A 15880-nucleotide genomic window follows, 5' to 3' on the forward strand; every position below is an offset into this window, starting at 1 on the left:
TCGTGTACGTGCGAATAAATGCCTTTAAGAGGCGGGGCCTTGCGAGACTGCATGTGAATGTCTGTGAGCGTGAGCCGTGGTCGAAAGCAGCAGCAGCAGCGCGTCATCGCCGTTGTGTTGTCGCGTTCTCCCGGCGTTCAATTAACGGCCAATGATAATAATAATAATAATTGGGCTGCTTACTGTCAAACAAAACAAACAAAAAACATAGACATAAATGACGTAGAAACAGTGCGTACAATGAACCGTGATATAGTGGGGGGTGGGAGGCGGGGGCTGCATATGCACCAAACTGTAATTTGGGTGTTCTCAATTAATTACATTTCAAAAAATGCATACCTCCATACCGTAATTTTTTCGCACGCTTTCAAACCTGCGGTTTATGTGGTGATGTGGGCGCTAGCCTTAGCGCGGGGCTAGCCTTAGCGCACCTGGTTATAAGCCTCGGTACACAGAAAGAGTTTAACACTGGCGCTATGCTAACGCTAGCACAGAATTAAGATGGACCCACAGATACTTTATTCATATCCTGCATTTACACTCGTTTATAAGCTACTATTTATCCTCATTAATAGTAACAAGAATGAAAAGAAATGACGTATGATCCAAATAAGAAAGAATTGCACAACAAAAGAAAAGTGGGAAATTATTAATTATAACAAGTTAGGAATGAAGTTGCACTTTTCAAATTGACTTTCGATACATTTTTCTCCCCCCGTCAAGCTTTGACTTTAATATGATCATTTTCTTATTTTATTTTGGAAGAGTGCTAAAAGTATTCCCTGTAAAATTTGACATTTCATCACTTTGAAATCCATCTTTTTTTTTTTTTTTTAACTTTTAAAAAAATTACCGTAATGTTCCGGCCTACGAGCCGCGACTTTTTTCCACACACTTTCAAACCTGCGGTTTATGCGGTGATACGGCGCTTAGCGTTAGCGCACCCGGTCATAAGCCACCGTACACAGAAAGAGTTTTAACGCTTGTGCCTCGCTAACGCTAGCCCCGCGTTAGCGTTAAACTCTTTCTGCGTACCGAGGCTTATAACCGGCTGCGCTCTGTCGGCCGGGAATTCCGTTATTATCCTAATAACATAATTGTTTAAATCATTTGTAAAACAATTAAAAACTAGTTCAAGAAGAAGAGTCAGGTAGCCTCTGTTCGGTCTTTGTGGATTAGCATGGCCTGGAAGCTAATTTTGATTTCGATTAACTGGAAAAAAAAAATCCAGCGGAGTTGAATAAATTATTACTACATTCACTTTTTTTTTAATACTTAAATCAAAATGGAAATTGTTTAAAACCAAATTAACTTTTGGAGGTGATGAGTGTTCCTGACTTGACTGGAAATAAAACAAATATTCCCTGTTGGGGTTTTTGCACTTTTTGCAGTTTTTTTCTTCCCCGCTGCTGATTGGACGCGGGGCCAAAATCAGTTTTTAATGCCGCTCGTAAATCGCATGACTCGAATATGAATCATGTGATATCGGCGATGGCGCTCGCCAGCATGGCCGCCGCAGCACTTCGACTTAGTCACCGTCATGCCGATAAAGAAAAGCTTGCTCATTGGTCGACTTCCATTAAACTGGACACTTTTTAAAAAAAAATATATATTTTTAACAAAGATTCTGGAACGCACTCGCTGGCCACTTTATTAGGTACACATGCAGCAATGGCAAAGCTCACTTCAAAGTTATTTTTTAAACAATACAGTACAGTTTTGAGTACAGTACGGATTTGATTTTTTTTTCGTTTTTTTTTTGCTTTGATATGCAATCACACAATAGTCGGAATAATTAATAATTTTGCTTCAATTTCAAAATACAAGCAGCAACACGCTCACAGGCTTGCTCACGTGCATATATTCTTTATCCTCTGCAAAGAGCGACTAATATTTCTGTGCCTTACTGAGGTTTTTGAATCAGCTGCGTGTATTTTGCTGCCCCCAGGTGGCCAAGGCGCAGACACCAGAAGGGACGGTACGATGTCCATTTAAATCAGACGTTAATGGACACTGTACAAAAATATTTCCTTTACATTCAGTTTTTATTGAAGGGCAGTATTGGATAGTGATATTTTTCTCAAATCCTTCACAAATATTTGTATTTTTTTTTTAGGGGGGGGGGGCTGGAACAGATTTTTGAATGGCTTTTCCATTTATTTTAACTCATTCATGGGCAGGGTGGCAATTTTTTTGCCTTATTGAGATAAAATTCTCCTATCAGGCCACAATCAAGGAAATAACGTTAATGACGTTTTCGCTTATGTTTAAGTTATATGATAACTTTACTCATTTATAATCTTGTCCCAAAAATGGGCGGTCCTCGCGAGAGGATACTTGGGTTTTCTTAGTAGATCGTCCCAACAAAAAACAATCAGAATCAGATTAAAACACTTAAATATTTTTGATATACTGAAGGATATAATGCGTCAAAATCATGATGTCCCAAAAATGGGACGCTGCCCACGAATGGGTTAATCGTGAAAGATATTCAAATTTTGATTGGGAAATAAAGATGAATAGGATCGGATAGATGTTTTTTTTTTCTGTCCTTACATTAAAAATTAATATTGTCATAAAAATTCACGTTCTACAGTCTAAAATGAGCGTTTATATTATTATATTTATATGGATGTCATTCCATGGTGCACCTAATAAAGTGCCCAGGTCACCCCGTTAATCGCATTTTTATTATCACGATTTAAAAGCTTTTGTAGGGTTCCCGTGCGACACGTCCTGGAGGGTTGTTTTTTTTTTTTTTTCTTCCGGGGGGGTGGTGGGGGGGGGGGGGGATAATATCGACGCCTTTTGTCAAGATCCTCTTTTAAGAGGTGGGGACAAAGAGGGACAAGAACTCTTGGTCCAAAAAGAAACCCTTTTCATGAGAGCAGCAAACACTCCATCTTGTGTGTGTGTGTGTGTGTGGGGGGGGGGGGGGGGGTAAGAGGTCCCACAGGGATGGTGGGGCGCTCTTGAGCCGGACACTGAGGCGTCCTAATTAAAGGCCACTTAAGCCCCACAAAGTGCGGCGGTGCAGGTTGGTATCATTGAGAAGGGGTGTGTTTGTGTGTGTGTGTCGAAAGGGGCGGGGGGGCGGGGGCACTCACGGCACTCGTAAACAACGGGTTCCAGGACAGCGGGACAGAAGGGGGGGCTGCATGCCACAGACTTTGTTCATACAAGATGAAGAGTCAACAGCAGCACCCCGCGCCGACCTCCCCATCCCTGAAGCCCCCTCGTCACCCCCCCCCCCCCCAAATAAGCAGCACCTTCTTCACACGAGCAGCGAGCACAATGCCGACCCGCTCCCCTCCTCTTGCTCTCAATCTCAGTCGGGACAATGAGGGGAATCCCCCCCCCCCCCGTGCCCCCCGAAACAGACACTTCTTTTATTGAAATTCTTTGCCGTTCTAATCCTCCGCTTCCTCCAGGGCCAATAATGGACTCCCCGCACCATCAGCCTTTTCCAGGCCAGGCCCCGCTGGCACATCGCGACCACCCGGCCCGGGTCGCGAGTCCGCCCCCTCGGCCCGCTGGCGGGAGGGGCCGCTCGCCAGCGGGGCAGGTAATATTTGCATCTCGTGCAGAACTGCAACGGACATTACGGAGGTTATGCTTTGAGGTTTTAGTTGTTTAAAACAAACATTTTTGGGGCGGCGGGGTCCATTTCTGCAAGAACACAAAACATAATACAATTTTTTTCAAACCATTTTCTAAAACAGATTCACAAATGTTACTTTTCTGAAGTGTACAGAAAATATTTAGCAATTTTCTGCAATAATTCTTTTCATACATTTAATGATCTAACAGATTTTTTTTCAAATGTACAGAATTATTTTTCATTTTCTGAAAAACAACATTTGCATAATTTCTGAAGCTAATTCTTTTCTGAAATCATTCAATCTTTTTTTTTTAGAAAATCTTTAATTTAAAAGAATATGCATAAATATTTTGGATAATTTTCTGAAATATTTTTTAGGGCGCACAAGTCTATTATTTATTATTGTTGATTTTTCGAAACAAACATTTTTGTCGTACATTTAACGATAACGATTTTTTTTTCTGCAACATGCTCCTCACCCAAAAAAGTAAATCTGAAACCAACTTTTTAATTGTCTTAATTTTGTTTGATCAAACAAACAAAAATGTTTTTGTTACCTTTTAAAAACATACAACTACTATTTTTTTGAAGGTGTGATGTTATTTTCAGAAACATAAAAAAAAAACATTTCTGAGATCAACGAAAAAATGTCACTAGATTTCATTGGACAGCAATGACATTTTATTTCATTTACGTTTATAATGATTGCTTTATTATGATTACAACCTACTTGTTGTGTATATACGTGTGTGTGTGTGTGTGTGTGTGTGTGTGTGTATATATATATATATATATTCTCCTATCAGGCCACAATCAAGGAAATAACGTTAATGACGTTTTCGCTTATGTTTAAGTTATATGATAACTTTACTCATTTATAATCTTGTCCCAAAAATGGGCGGTCCTCGCGAGAGGATACTTGGGTTTTTTTACTAGATATATATACATATATATATATATATATATATATAATATATATATATATATATATATATATATAATATATATAAAGTAAGAAAATGCATCTTTAACATGTTTGACAAGTTGACTCTTGAAAGTGTGTCGATGGTGACATCTGCTGGTGGAAGTCAGCAACACTTGACCCCTCAAAAATAATATAATAAAATACATTCAGGCCTATTAAAATGTATGATCGGAACGAACATTTCTGAGAGGTTCATAGATAAAAAAAAAAAAACACTTTGTTGTCATCAGACGAGATGAGGTTCTATTCGAGTATCTCGGTATCGAAAGCCTGCAGTTAGTCCCAGAAAAATGAATCGACGAATGAAGCCTCATTGTGGCCAAAGTCAATCAAAACAAAAATTGTTTTGATGTTAATATTTCAATGCCACACACAGAGCTCAGATGTGCGCCGTTCAGCTCCGCCAGGGGCTCCCGACTTGTCTGCCGGTGTCAAATGACATCGCATGCCAGCGGAACACCGTCGACCTTTGCCCCGAGGCGACCCAGGCCTGAATTCGCGTAGGGGGGGTGGGCGGAGCTTATCTGGAACACAACACTCTTGCTGAGCTTTGATGTCGGAACCCGACTATCAGCCGTCACTCATCTTTTTTTTTTTTGTTGTTGTGGTTTTCATTTTATCACTCCGCTCCGGCGATGTTGTACCGGGCCTCCCTCTTTTTTTTTTTTTTTTTGTGCTCGGAACAAATGTGAATCTGAGAGACAAGATATGAACACTTTTTTTGAACTTTTAGCGCGACGAACCCGACTATCAGCCGTCACTCATCTTTTTTTTTTTTTGTTGTGGTTTTCATTTTATCACTCCGCTCCGGCGATGTTGTACCGGGCCTCCCTCTTTTTTTTTTTTTTTTTTTTGTGCTCGGAACAAATGTGAATCTGAGAGACAAGATATGAACACTTTTTTTTAACTTTTAGCGCGACGTACACAAACAATTGACAACCGCAGAGCAAAAAACTACTGTATTTACAAACAACAGGAACAATTAAAGAAGTTCTACTGGGCCTTTTTATTCAGACCAAAACCAGTACAAGTATTGTACTCTTCAGTGCTCACCAATCTCAAGTACCGATTCCATTGGTACTTTTCATGCATGAAATTTCAATTATGACAATTGCAAACAAAACAATTTTCTTCATGGCGTACGTCTCAAATGTGTCAAACCACCACAGTGTAGCACCAACTAGTGGCGAGGAGGCGTTACTTGTCAGGTTTTTTTGCCTTTGTTATCAGCAACCTTCACCAGTACCTGATCCTTTGAAATAAACCCGGATATCGTCCCAATACTAATATCTGATATGAGTACGCGCCCATCCCCTGAGAAAACAATGGATTGGTTGCCCGGCAACATCTTCTTTCTTCTTTTCCTTTCGGCTTGTCCCGTTAGGGGCCGCCCCAGCGTGTCGTTTTAGATGAACGCATATTTTGTTTGGCACAGTTTTTACGCCGGACGCGCATTTAGCCAGGGAATTTAAATTGTCTCCTCCTGACCCAAAAAATAAAGTTATGATAGTTTCATCAGTTTATTTTTCCCTACATTCTTTCTCTGCTCTGAAGGTTTTAGTTCAGATTTTTTTCCCCCCCAACAACGTTGTTGGGTTTCAAGTGCTTGTAAAACAGCTTAAAAATGATAATTGATTTTTGGACAAATTAAAAAGAACAAACAATTTAGCCAGAACCATGAAAATGACACACTTTTTAGCTATTTATTTCATGCGTTAGCGGGCCGCATCTGATGTTTTAGCAGGCCGGATCCAGACTCCAGGCACGAATGTTTGACAACTGTGGTCTAGTCCAACTCCCAAGTGATTAATTAACCGTTCTTGTCAATGCATTAACGCTGTAAAAGCATTTTTTAAAGAAAATGATAATTGCCAGGCAACATCAGGGCGCATATGGAAAAACAGTCGAATGAATGTCCAGCAGAACCCCAGATCCAAAAAGCAAACAAACTCAACTAACAACTCGTGCAAAATATCTTCCCTAAATTCAGTTGGCCTCACGACTAACGTTGTGTTTAGTAACTTTCCGTAGTATTGTCTTTGTACTCTGATTAAACTTCAATTATAATAGTAATAAACCACAGAGGAAGCTTAAAAACTTCACTTTTGCAGCACACAAGGGATGTAGATTCTCCATTTTGATTGAAAAAAAATGTAGTGCTGATAGGGAGCCATTAACTTTGCAGTACTTGCATTTGGTTTTGCCACGTCCAATATGGCGGACGCACTGACGTGTCGCAGCAACAGGGTAACGCTCACCCGTTTAATGGAGCGTCTTCCATGGATTTCGCTCCGTGATTGGTCCGTGGTACTCACGTGACTCCAGCTGACCAATCACGATTGGTGTAAAGGCGTGTGGTGGGCCGGACCTCGAAGCCCGAGCTCGAACGCGGTGCGAAGGCGAGTAGAGATGACGTCAGGCCTTTAAACGACGCCGTGTTGTCAGCTGCTGGGAAAGACGACAGAAGAGAGAAGCGGCCGCGTTTGCGTCTACTCCGTGGGCAAGTTCGCGTCGTTTTAAGCATTCGCTCCGGGGGCCGCGAAGATGCTGAGCCACGTCCCGTAAGCGAGAGCCTCGCCGATACCGACGCCGGGATAACGGACCGCTCGAAGCTGCTCAGGTCGGTCTCATTTGGGATGAGCTAAGGAGGCTGTAGCCCGTTTTTAGCTAGCTGGCCATTGTTTACCTTTTTTGCTTTTCCATCCGGGTCAGGGGTCGCTCGTTCAAGTTTCGCAATGTTACGTCAGGCGCCTTTAAAACCCTGCCTTCTGATTGGCTGGCGCGACTAATTATGATTTTTGGCTTGAGGAAGACGCCCTTGCACAGCGGAAACTCTTGATCTGACCTTCCTGTGTGCAAAATATGCATATTGATCCCGACTTCCTGTGGGGTTTTTCCATAATGTAATTTGTCATGAATGTTAAATTAACTTTCCTCGTGAAAGTTAACAACACTCATCCCCCCCACACACACACACACACACACGTACATGGAAGATATTTGTTTCAGTTTGTATTTGACACATTATAACAAAGAATTTAATTTTTTTTCTATATTTGCGCACATCAAATGACCGTTTAGGCGGCAGCCGACGCGTCCGCCATGAACGTGGGTACGGCACACAGCGAGGTGAACCCCAACACGCGCGTGATGAACAGCCGCGGCATGTGGCTGTCGTACATCCTGGGCATCGGCCTGCTGCACGTCATCCTGCTCAGCATCCCCTTCGCCAGCGTGCCCGTTGTGTGGACCCTCACCAACCTCATCCACAATCTAGTGAGGCGGGCAACGCGTCACCATTGATTTAAAATCAAAAGCAAAACAATCTCAGTGTACAGAAAGCGCTGTTGTATAATGTGTGTTTGTCTTCTGCGCCACAGTGCATGTACCTGCTCCTGCACACGGTCAAAGGGACGCCGTTCGAGACCCCGGACCAGGGCAAGGCCCGCCTTCTCACGCACTGGGAACAGATGGACTACGGCGTGCAGTTCACCGCCTCACGGAAGTTCCTCACCATCACGCCCATCGTCCTGTAAGAAGCAATTATTTGCATTCTATTTAATTACATGATTATGATTTTCAAATTAACGCAGATGTCGCAAGCACTTTGTGGCCTTGAGGTACAAGTGACTGAAATTTCAAGTCTTTTTGAGATAAGAGCTGTCAAACAAAACATCAAACTAATGGAATTATGTTTTGTTGAAAGCACAGCTTAGCCTTTAGTCTGCTAGCATAACGCTAACGTATGATGATATTTGAACACGAAGTGGAGCAACACGTCCGTAATATTCACTACAACCCTACTCGCAGTAATATATTCTTTATCCTCTACGAGGAGCTGCAAAGTCGTACAGAAATCCACATGCGGTATACGGCACAACCTCGGTTCTTGAGCACAATCCGTTCCAGAAGTTGTTTCGAGAACAGATTTTTGTTCCAAAACCGAATTGATATTTGCCACGCCTGCATTATACACGATAACAAGGCGCATCGGGGGTCAGCTGTTCTGGCCCCGCGTGTTATTTTATCTCCGGGTCTTGTCTCAAAAACCAATTTTGTATTCGCTGTATTTGTCATTTACTGCCACCCTGTGGCCGAGCCGGGCATCAGGATGAAGGCCATTCAACTGATCAAACATGTTTTGAAAAATTGTCATAACTTTGTTTTTTTTTTTTTTTTAATAAAAGACTAATGTATTTTATTGGGCTGGTAAAGCGTTGGCCTCACAGTTCTGAGGTCCCGGGTTCAATCCCGGCCCCGCCTGTGTGGAGTTTGCATGTTCTCCCCGTGCCTGCGTGGGTTTCCTCCCGCATCCCAAAAACACGCAACATTAATTGGACACTCCTAAATTGCCCCGAGGTGCGATCGTGAGTGCGGATGTTTGTCTCGATGTTCCTTGCGATTGGCTGGCGACCAGTTCAGGGTGTCCCCCGCCTCCTGCCTGTCGACACGTCGGATAGGCTCCAGCACTCCCCGTGACCCTCGTGAGGATAAGTGGCAAAGAAAACGGATGGTTAGATGGATGAATGGCCAGAGAAAACCCACGAGCACTGGGAAACAATGCAAAGTCCACACAGGCGGGTCCGAGATTGAACCCGGGACCTCAGAATTGCGAGGCCAACGCCTTGCCACCTGTGCACTAATTGGACACTCTAAATTGCCCCTAGGTGTGATTGTGAGTGCGGATGTTTGTCTTTTTTCGGCCTGCGATTGGCCGGCAACCGGTTCAGGGTGTGCCCCGCCTCCTGCCCGTCGACAGCTGGGACAGGCGCCAGCACGACCCTCGTGAGGATAAGCGTCAAAGAAAATGGCTGGATGTATTGGATTGTTTTATTTGTTTTGCATCCGATCAAATGTGGGTTCAAAGGCTAACGGGTCGCTGGTGTGTGTGTGTGTGTTGTGTGTGTGTGTGTGTGTGTGTGTGTGTGTGTGTGTGTGTGTGTGTGTGTGATTGGGCGCAGGTACATCCTCACCAGCTTTTACACCAAATACGACCGCGTGCACTTCGTGGTCAACACGGTGTCGCTGCTCACCGTTCTCATTCCCAAGCTGCCGCAGCTGCACGGCGTCCGCCTCTTCGGGATCAATAAGTACTGACTGCGTCTTCTCGGAGCGCGTCACCACCCCGCCCCCCAGGACAGACGCCGGCGCGGAGGACAAAGTGCGGGAATGTCGTCGACTTTTCGGACCGGAAGCCTTCAGGCGCGATTAGATGCTAGTTAGCACGTTAGCGTACGTTTCTCGGACGAGCGGGGGCCGCTCGTGCCAGTAGAGGAGCTTCCCAGCATGCATCAGTGTGCGGTACGCTCGCTGCCGCGCCCGCTTTTGTTGCATTTCATGTTGACGTTTCATATTTATTATTAATATTGTTGTTGTTTATTTCGGCGCACCCGCCGTCGCCATTTAAAGGGCTGAAATGGAAGATTTGTTTTCACAATGGAGGTTGTTGGCAAGCGATCATGTGATCTTGTGTAAAAATTATTATAAATATATACAGTATTTTTCAAGCTCACCGTTGTCAAGTTTCGTATTTGTCCCGCATCCATTTTCGGCGCTTGTCCTCACGAGGGTGACCTGCGACCGGGGTGCGAGGTGGAGCGCGCCCGCGACTGGTCGCCAGCCCGTCCCAGGTAATATTTGTTTTTATGTTTGTTGTATCAAATTGTATAGTTAAAATGTTTGAGGCAGCACAGTGGCGCCGGGCGTTGGTCATGTTCAGCTACAATTTCCAATCATTTTACAGAAATATATATATATATATATATATACACACACACAAATATAGACTGTGTGTGTATATATATATATATATATATGTGTGTGTGTGTATTTATATATATATACACATAAAAATATACACACATGTATACTGTATGTGTGTGTGTATATATATATGTATATGTGTGGATATTTATATACATATATATATATATATATATATATATATATGTGTGTGTGTGTGGTGTGTGTATATATATACACACAGACATAAAAATATACACATATATACTGTATGTGTGTGTATATATAGACATGTGTGTGTGTATATTTTTATATATATGTGTGTGTGTGTGTGTATATATATATGTACATATATATGTATGTATATATTCAGTACAAGATTCACAACAAATGTTCGTTACCTAGATGCAATCCAAACTGCGAAAAAGCCAAGTCGTCCAGCAGAGGGCAGCAAAGATGAGCGACAGTCGGGCACGCTCTTTTGCAGCAGAGACGTCATGATCTCATTTTCTTGGTCATTTATTTATTTTCCTTTTCACAACTGTTTTTTTTTTTTTTGTCCTTTCCGGCTTCCCTTTCACCAAGATAAACACAATAACAAGCGAACATCCTTTTATTTACAGTTTATCTCATTATTGTAAATTGTCCTGTATAAAAAGGCCGTGTGTTATTTTTGTGGCCATGGCAACCAAGCAGGAGCGCACCATTAGATTTTTTTTTTTTAAATATTTTATTATATATATTTGTGTGTTTGTGTGTGTTTGCAGTAAGCACACTCGGATCTGAAGATGGACCCGCTGGTACCGAGCAAGAAACAGCAGGGACTTCATTTATTGATGAGGCTGCACGAGCGAGGAAGTGACTTCAAAGAGGTCACGAATTTTATTTTTTAATAACCAAAACGGAACATGTCACACCAAAATCACGACTCAAACTATTGATTAAACGCGATCGTCATCGGCTACCGTCGAGAAGCGGCCCTCGGACAGCGACATCGGTGGGATGTCTGTGAATGCGTCTGTTTGTCTCGATTGCGCCCCGCGATTGGCCGGCGACCAGTTCAGGGTGTAACCCCGCCTCCTGCCCGTCAACAGCTGGGATAGGCTCCGGCACTCGCCGCGACCCTCTTGAGGATAAGCGGCAAACAGAACGGATGGATGGAGATTTAAATCCATACATATAGGCGTGTCGTCGACGCGTGTGCATCGTAGAGCGCAGGTGTCAAACTCAAGGCCCGGGGGCCAGATCCGGCCCGCCGCGTGATTTTATGTGGCCCGCGGAGGCAAAACATGCGTATGAACTTCCATTATTCTTATTTTTTGGTTCAAATCATTCCCAAAAATTTCAAATTGTTATATCATAACTGAAAATGTGACCTAATAACAATAGTTGGAAAAACCCTGGATTTCTGACTCCAAAACTAGTTCATAAATTTCATGTGTAAATATGATGAGGTGGTTAAAGATTTTTATCGTAACGGCCCTTTAAGGGAAACCGCAAGTTTGACACCTCCGTAGTAGAGTATTCACATTATTCGCGTCCAATACCAGTCAAACATTTCGACACATTTTCTACTACTATGATATGGAAAACTCCCCAAACCTGACCGGTAGTGTACATACATCGCATCAGGGTACAACATGTAAACATCAGAGTACATGTATTGGTATTCATATGTACTTACATGCGTACTGCATGTATTCACACATACGTAACTCCGGCACAACATGTATTTGCAAACGTACATCCTAAATGTATTCAGAACCATACATACATGGCTTCATAAATATACAAAGTGTATTTAGTCCCATACTTACATGTACAGTATTTACATGGTACTTGTACTCGTGTCTCCCGGGCCTTCATTCTTAATGGATCATGTCGTCATTTGAATAATTCATCAGCGATGACGTGTCAGTGATGTAAGTGAATGTCATAAATAAATAACAACTATAAATAATCAAGACTGCTGAGAATTCCCAGCTCAGCGAACCCACCACTGACCCGAAACCCCCCTCAGAAGACTCTCCGTTACCTCTGCTAACAACCCAGGCTAAACCTTACTTTTCCAATCTGCCCATCGGTCGATATTCACGTGAACGCACTTCCTTGACACCAATTACGGCACTCTACATCCATCCATCCATTTTCTTTGCCGCTTATCCTCACGAGGGTATCCCTATCCTATCCCGGCTATCAACGGGCAGGAGGCGGGGCACACCCTGAACTGGTTGCCAGCCAATCGCAGGGCACATGGAGACAAACGACCAGTCACACTCAGAATCACACCTACGGGCAATTTTGAGAGTCCAATTAATGTTGCATGTTTTTGGGATGTGGGAGGAAACCCTCCACACAGGCGGGGCCGGGATTGAACCCGGGACCTCAGAACTGTGAGCCCAACGCGTTACCAGCTTTAGCCGCCCGTCATAAATAAATAATAATTATAAATAATCAAAAGCGCTGAGAATTCCCAGGGCACTGAACTCACCATTGACCCGAAATCCCCCTCAGAAGACTCTCCATTATCTCTGCTAACAACCCAGGCTAAACCTTACTTTTCCATTCTGCCCATTGGTCGATATTCACGTTAACGCACTTCCTTGACACCAATTACAGCATTCCTGTCCTATTTCAACCAAATTTTAGAGGCTTCAATCATCTCTAAATCCTCCAGAATCGGGGATATGAACGCAAATGTGTATTTTTCCATACGCGCGCCGTGATTGGCTGGCGATCGGTCCAGGTTTTTAGCCCCGCCGCAGGGAATCGACAACCTGACGGGTCGATGCGACAAAACGGGCGCGTCGGCAACCCGGCGGGGCCTCGCCTCAGCACTCCGCCCACCCGGGGGGGGGGGGGGGTCCCTCCGACAAGCCGAGTATTGATCGGAAAAAGCTCTTCGCTCCGTCTGCCCGCGATTGTGTTGCGCCGCGTGCCAGGAAAGATGGGATGACTTTTTTGTCTTGTTGTTGTTTTTTGTAGCGTTCACTCAAAGTGACCCAAAAAAAATATGAAAAATGGCTGCGAGGGCGCTTTTATCCTCTTCCAAAATGCTTTCACTTTGCCAGGAAACTTGGCAGGATTGGACAAGGGAATTAATTAAGTGTGTGTGTGTGTGTGTGTGTGTGTGTGTGTGTCGAACACAACTTTTATACAAATAAATCCTCTAAAAGCCCCCCCCCCAAAAAAAACCCACAAATTATAATTTTACCCAAATATAAATAAATAAATCTGGATCCCCCCCCCCCCACACCTGTGCATTGAAATATGGCTTCTAGTAAATAATAATGACATCAATTAATATAAAATAATACATAAATTTAAAGTAAACAATTTTAAGGTGCTGTATTGTGAATTACCGAATATGTATTGCAGTAATCATGCAGTATTCGTATTATTTTTAGAATTGCCTGTCGTGATAGTTGAAAACAAAATCTGATCCCAAAACATTAATATCATTTCAAAATCCATCCATCCAAGAGTCCTTTTAAATGCACGTACAGTTAGGGTTAACCCAACCCTTTCCACTAACGACCCAGGCTCAACAGCAGCTCCTTCCTGATAGTTTAGCGCAGGGGTGTCAAACTCATTTTTGTCGCGGGCCACATTGTAGTTACGGTTTCCCTCAGATGGGCCGTTATGACTGTCAAATCATGAAAATATTTCACCTCATCATATTTACACGTGAAATTTATGAGCTCGTTTTGGAATTAGAAATCAAGGTTAATGTGTTTTTTTTAAGTATCGTTGATGGTCGGGTACACATTAATGCTTGCAATATCTCAACATTATCATAAATGATGTGACAATCTAATATTTTGGTACAGATTTTAACAAAAATCACGGAAGTTCATACTCATAATTTGCCTTCGCGGGCCGCATAGACTCATGCGGCGGGCCACATCTGGCCCCCGGGCCTTAAGTTTGAGACGTGTGGTTTAGTGGATAATGGAGGATAGGTTTTAGGAAAAAAAAAAACCACACGCTTGTACCTCAAATCATGTACAGCATTGACACATGTTGAGGAACATGCGTCTAAAAATAGCCGCGGCTAATTCGCCAGATTTCGCACGTCGGCTTGAGGGGAGGCAAGCGGGAACTCTTTGATGGGCTTTTGCATTTTTGAGCGCCGCCGCGGCATGCAGAATGCATGCCAAAGCTTTTAGCATGCCGCTCCGTAAAACGCGCTTTGACGTCACGGAGGCGGCGGGGTCGAGCGGTATTCGGACGCGGCTCTGCGTGCTAATTCGTCGTCTGCGTTTTCACGTTTGTCGGGAAAGTTCAAAGCATAACCTCGTATGAATGGAAGACGCTGGAACAGTTTGAACATGAACACAAAGCACTTCCATCCATCCATTTGCTTAGCCGCTTATCCTCATGAGAGTCGCGGGGAGCGCTGGAGCCTATCCCGGCTGTCAACGGGCAGGAGGCGGGGTACACCCTGAACTGGTCGCCGGCCAATCGCGGGGCACATTGAGACAAATAACCGCACCCACAATCACACCTAGGGGCAATTTAGAGTATCCAATTAATGTTGAGAGTCACTGATGGTGTAGTGGTTCACACAGCCGCCTGGGACCGATTCCCGCTCAGCGATGGTGTCGATATCTGCCCTGCCACTGACTGGAGACCAGTTCAGGGTGTACTCCGCCTTTCGCCCGAAGCTAGCTGGGATAGGCTCCAGCTTCCCTGCAGCCCTTGTGAGGATAAGCGACTTGGATAATGACAAATCTTTTTGGCATGCGTGAATAGATGAATGAAATTTCCACCCATCCATTTTCTTCGACGCTTATCCTCAGACGGGTCGCGGGGAGGTTCCAGCACTCGCCGCAACCCCCAACACAACACGCATAAGACCAACCAACCATTAGGTGAGCTGCTTATCCCCACAAGGTTCACAGGATTCGGACAGGAGGCAGGGTAGATCCTGAACTGGTCGCCATTCAATCGCAAGGCATATCGAGACAAACAGGCGCACTCACAATTGCACCTGGGGGCAATTTATGGTGTCCAATTGTTGTCGCGTGTTTTTGGGATGTGGGAGGAAACCGGAGTGCCCACCCGGAGGGAACCCACGCAGGCACGGGGGTTGAACATGCAAAGTCCACACAGGCGGGTGACGGGATCGAACCCGGGACCTCATAACTGTGAGCCTTTACAGTTGAACCCCAAACCACTTAAATCAGGAAATAAATCTAAAATTGATTAAATCGAGATGCACTGCAAAAAGGTTACAATTTTACCTACATTGCACTGTAGCAAACATTTCAAAGGGAACATTTGTTAATATGTAAATGCGATATAATAATTTAACAGTTAAATCCTGAACTAACGTACATCTTGTAGGTGTCCCACTCACTGGTGGGAAGTAAAGAAGTATAAATACTTCTCCTCCAGTAGATTGTACATGTATCAGTGCTTTGCTAGAGTATTTACCGGCAACTTTTTATTCTCTACTATTGAAAATAAAGCGTCAATGAATGTTTTTGTTGTGGCGTTTGTTGTCAAAAGAGGTCCTGTCGGTATTTGAGCTGAGAGTCCAAATGAAT

At 43.7% G+C, this 15880-nt stretch overlaps 2 protein-coding genes across 2 annotated transcripts in view; both read left to right on the forward strand.

Moving 5' to 3' along the window:
• The first annotated feature begins 6952 nt into the window (after positions 1-6952).
• On the forward strand, positions 6953-10098 carry ormdl3 (ORMDL sphingolipid biosynthesis regulator 3). Its single transcript, XM_061810699.1, has 4 exons — positions 6953-7206; positions 7668-7862; positions 7967-8118; positions 9548-10098. The coding sequence occupies exons 2-4, from the start codon at positions 7689-7691 to the stop codon at positions 9681-9683; spliced, it is 462 nt and encodes a 153-aa protein (XP_061666683.1). The 5' UTR covers positions 6953-7206; positions 7668-7688; the 3' UTR covers positions 9684-10098.
• Positions 10099-11061: 963 nt separating this feature from the next.
• Positions 11062-15880, forward strand: part of thrab (thyroid hormone receptor alpha b) — a 108220-nt gene continuing 103401 nt past the window's right edge. Inside the window, exon 1 of the mRNA XM_061809374.1 lies at positions 11062-11200. The gene's annotated coding sequence lies outside the window, so the exon portion shown is untranslated. The remainder of the gene's footprint in view (positions 11201-15880) is intronic.

The sequence above is a fragment of the Syngnathoides biaculeatus genome, chromosome 22 (assembly GCF_019802595.1).
Source record: "Syngnathoides biaculeatus isolate LvHL_M chromosome 22, ASM1980259v1, whole genome shotgun sequence".
NCBI classification, from domain to species: Eukaryota; Metazoa; Chordata; class Actinopteri; order Syngnathiformes; family Syngnathidae; genus Syngnathoides; species Syngnathoides biaculeatus.

Bases quoted from the DNA above. Each gene is read 5' to 3' on its own strand.
- ormdl3 (XM_061810699.1), top strand. From the start codon at position 7,689: ATGAACGTGGGTACGGCACACAGCGAGGTGAACCCCAACACGCGCGTG. The intron at 7,863-7,966 runs GTGAGGCGGGCA...TCTGCGCCACAG, and splicing joins CCAACCTCATCCACAATCTA to TGCATGTACCTGCTCCTGCA. The intron at 8,119-9,547 runs GTAAGAAGCAAT...GATTGGGCGCAG, and splicing joins ACCATCACGCCCATCGTCCT to GTACATCCTCACCAGCTTTT.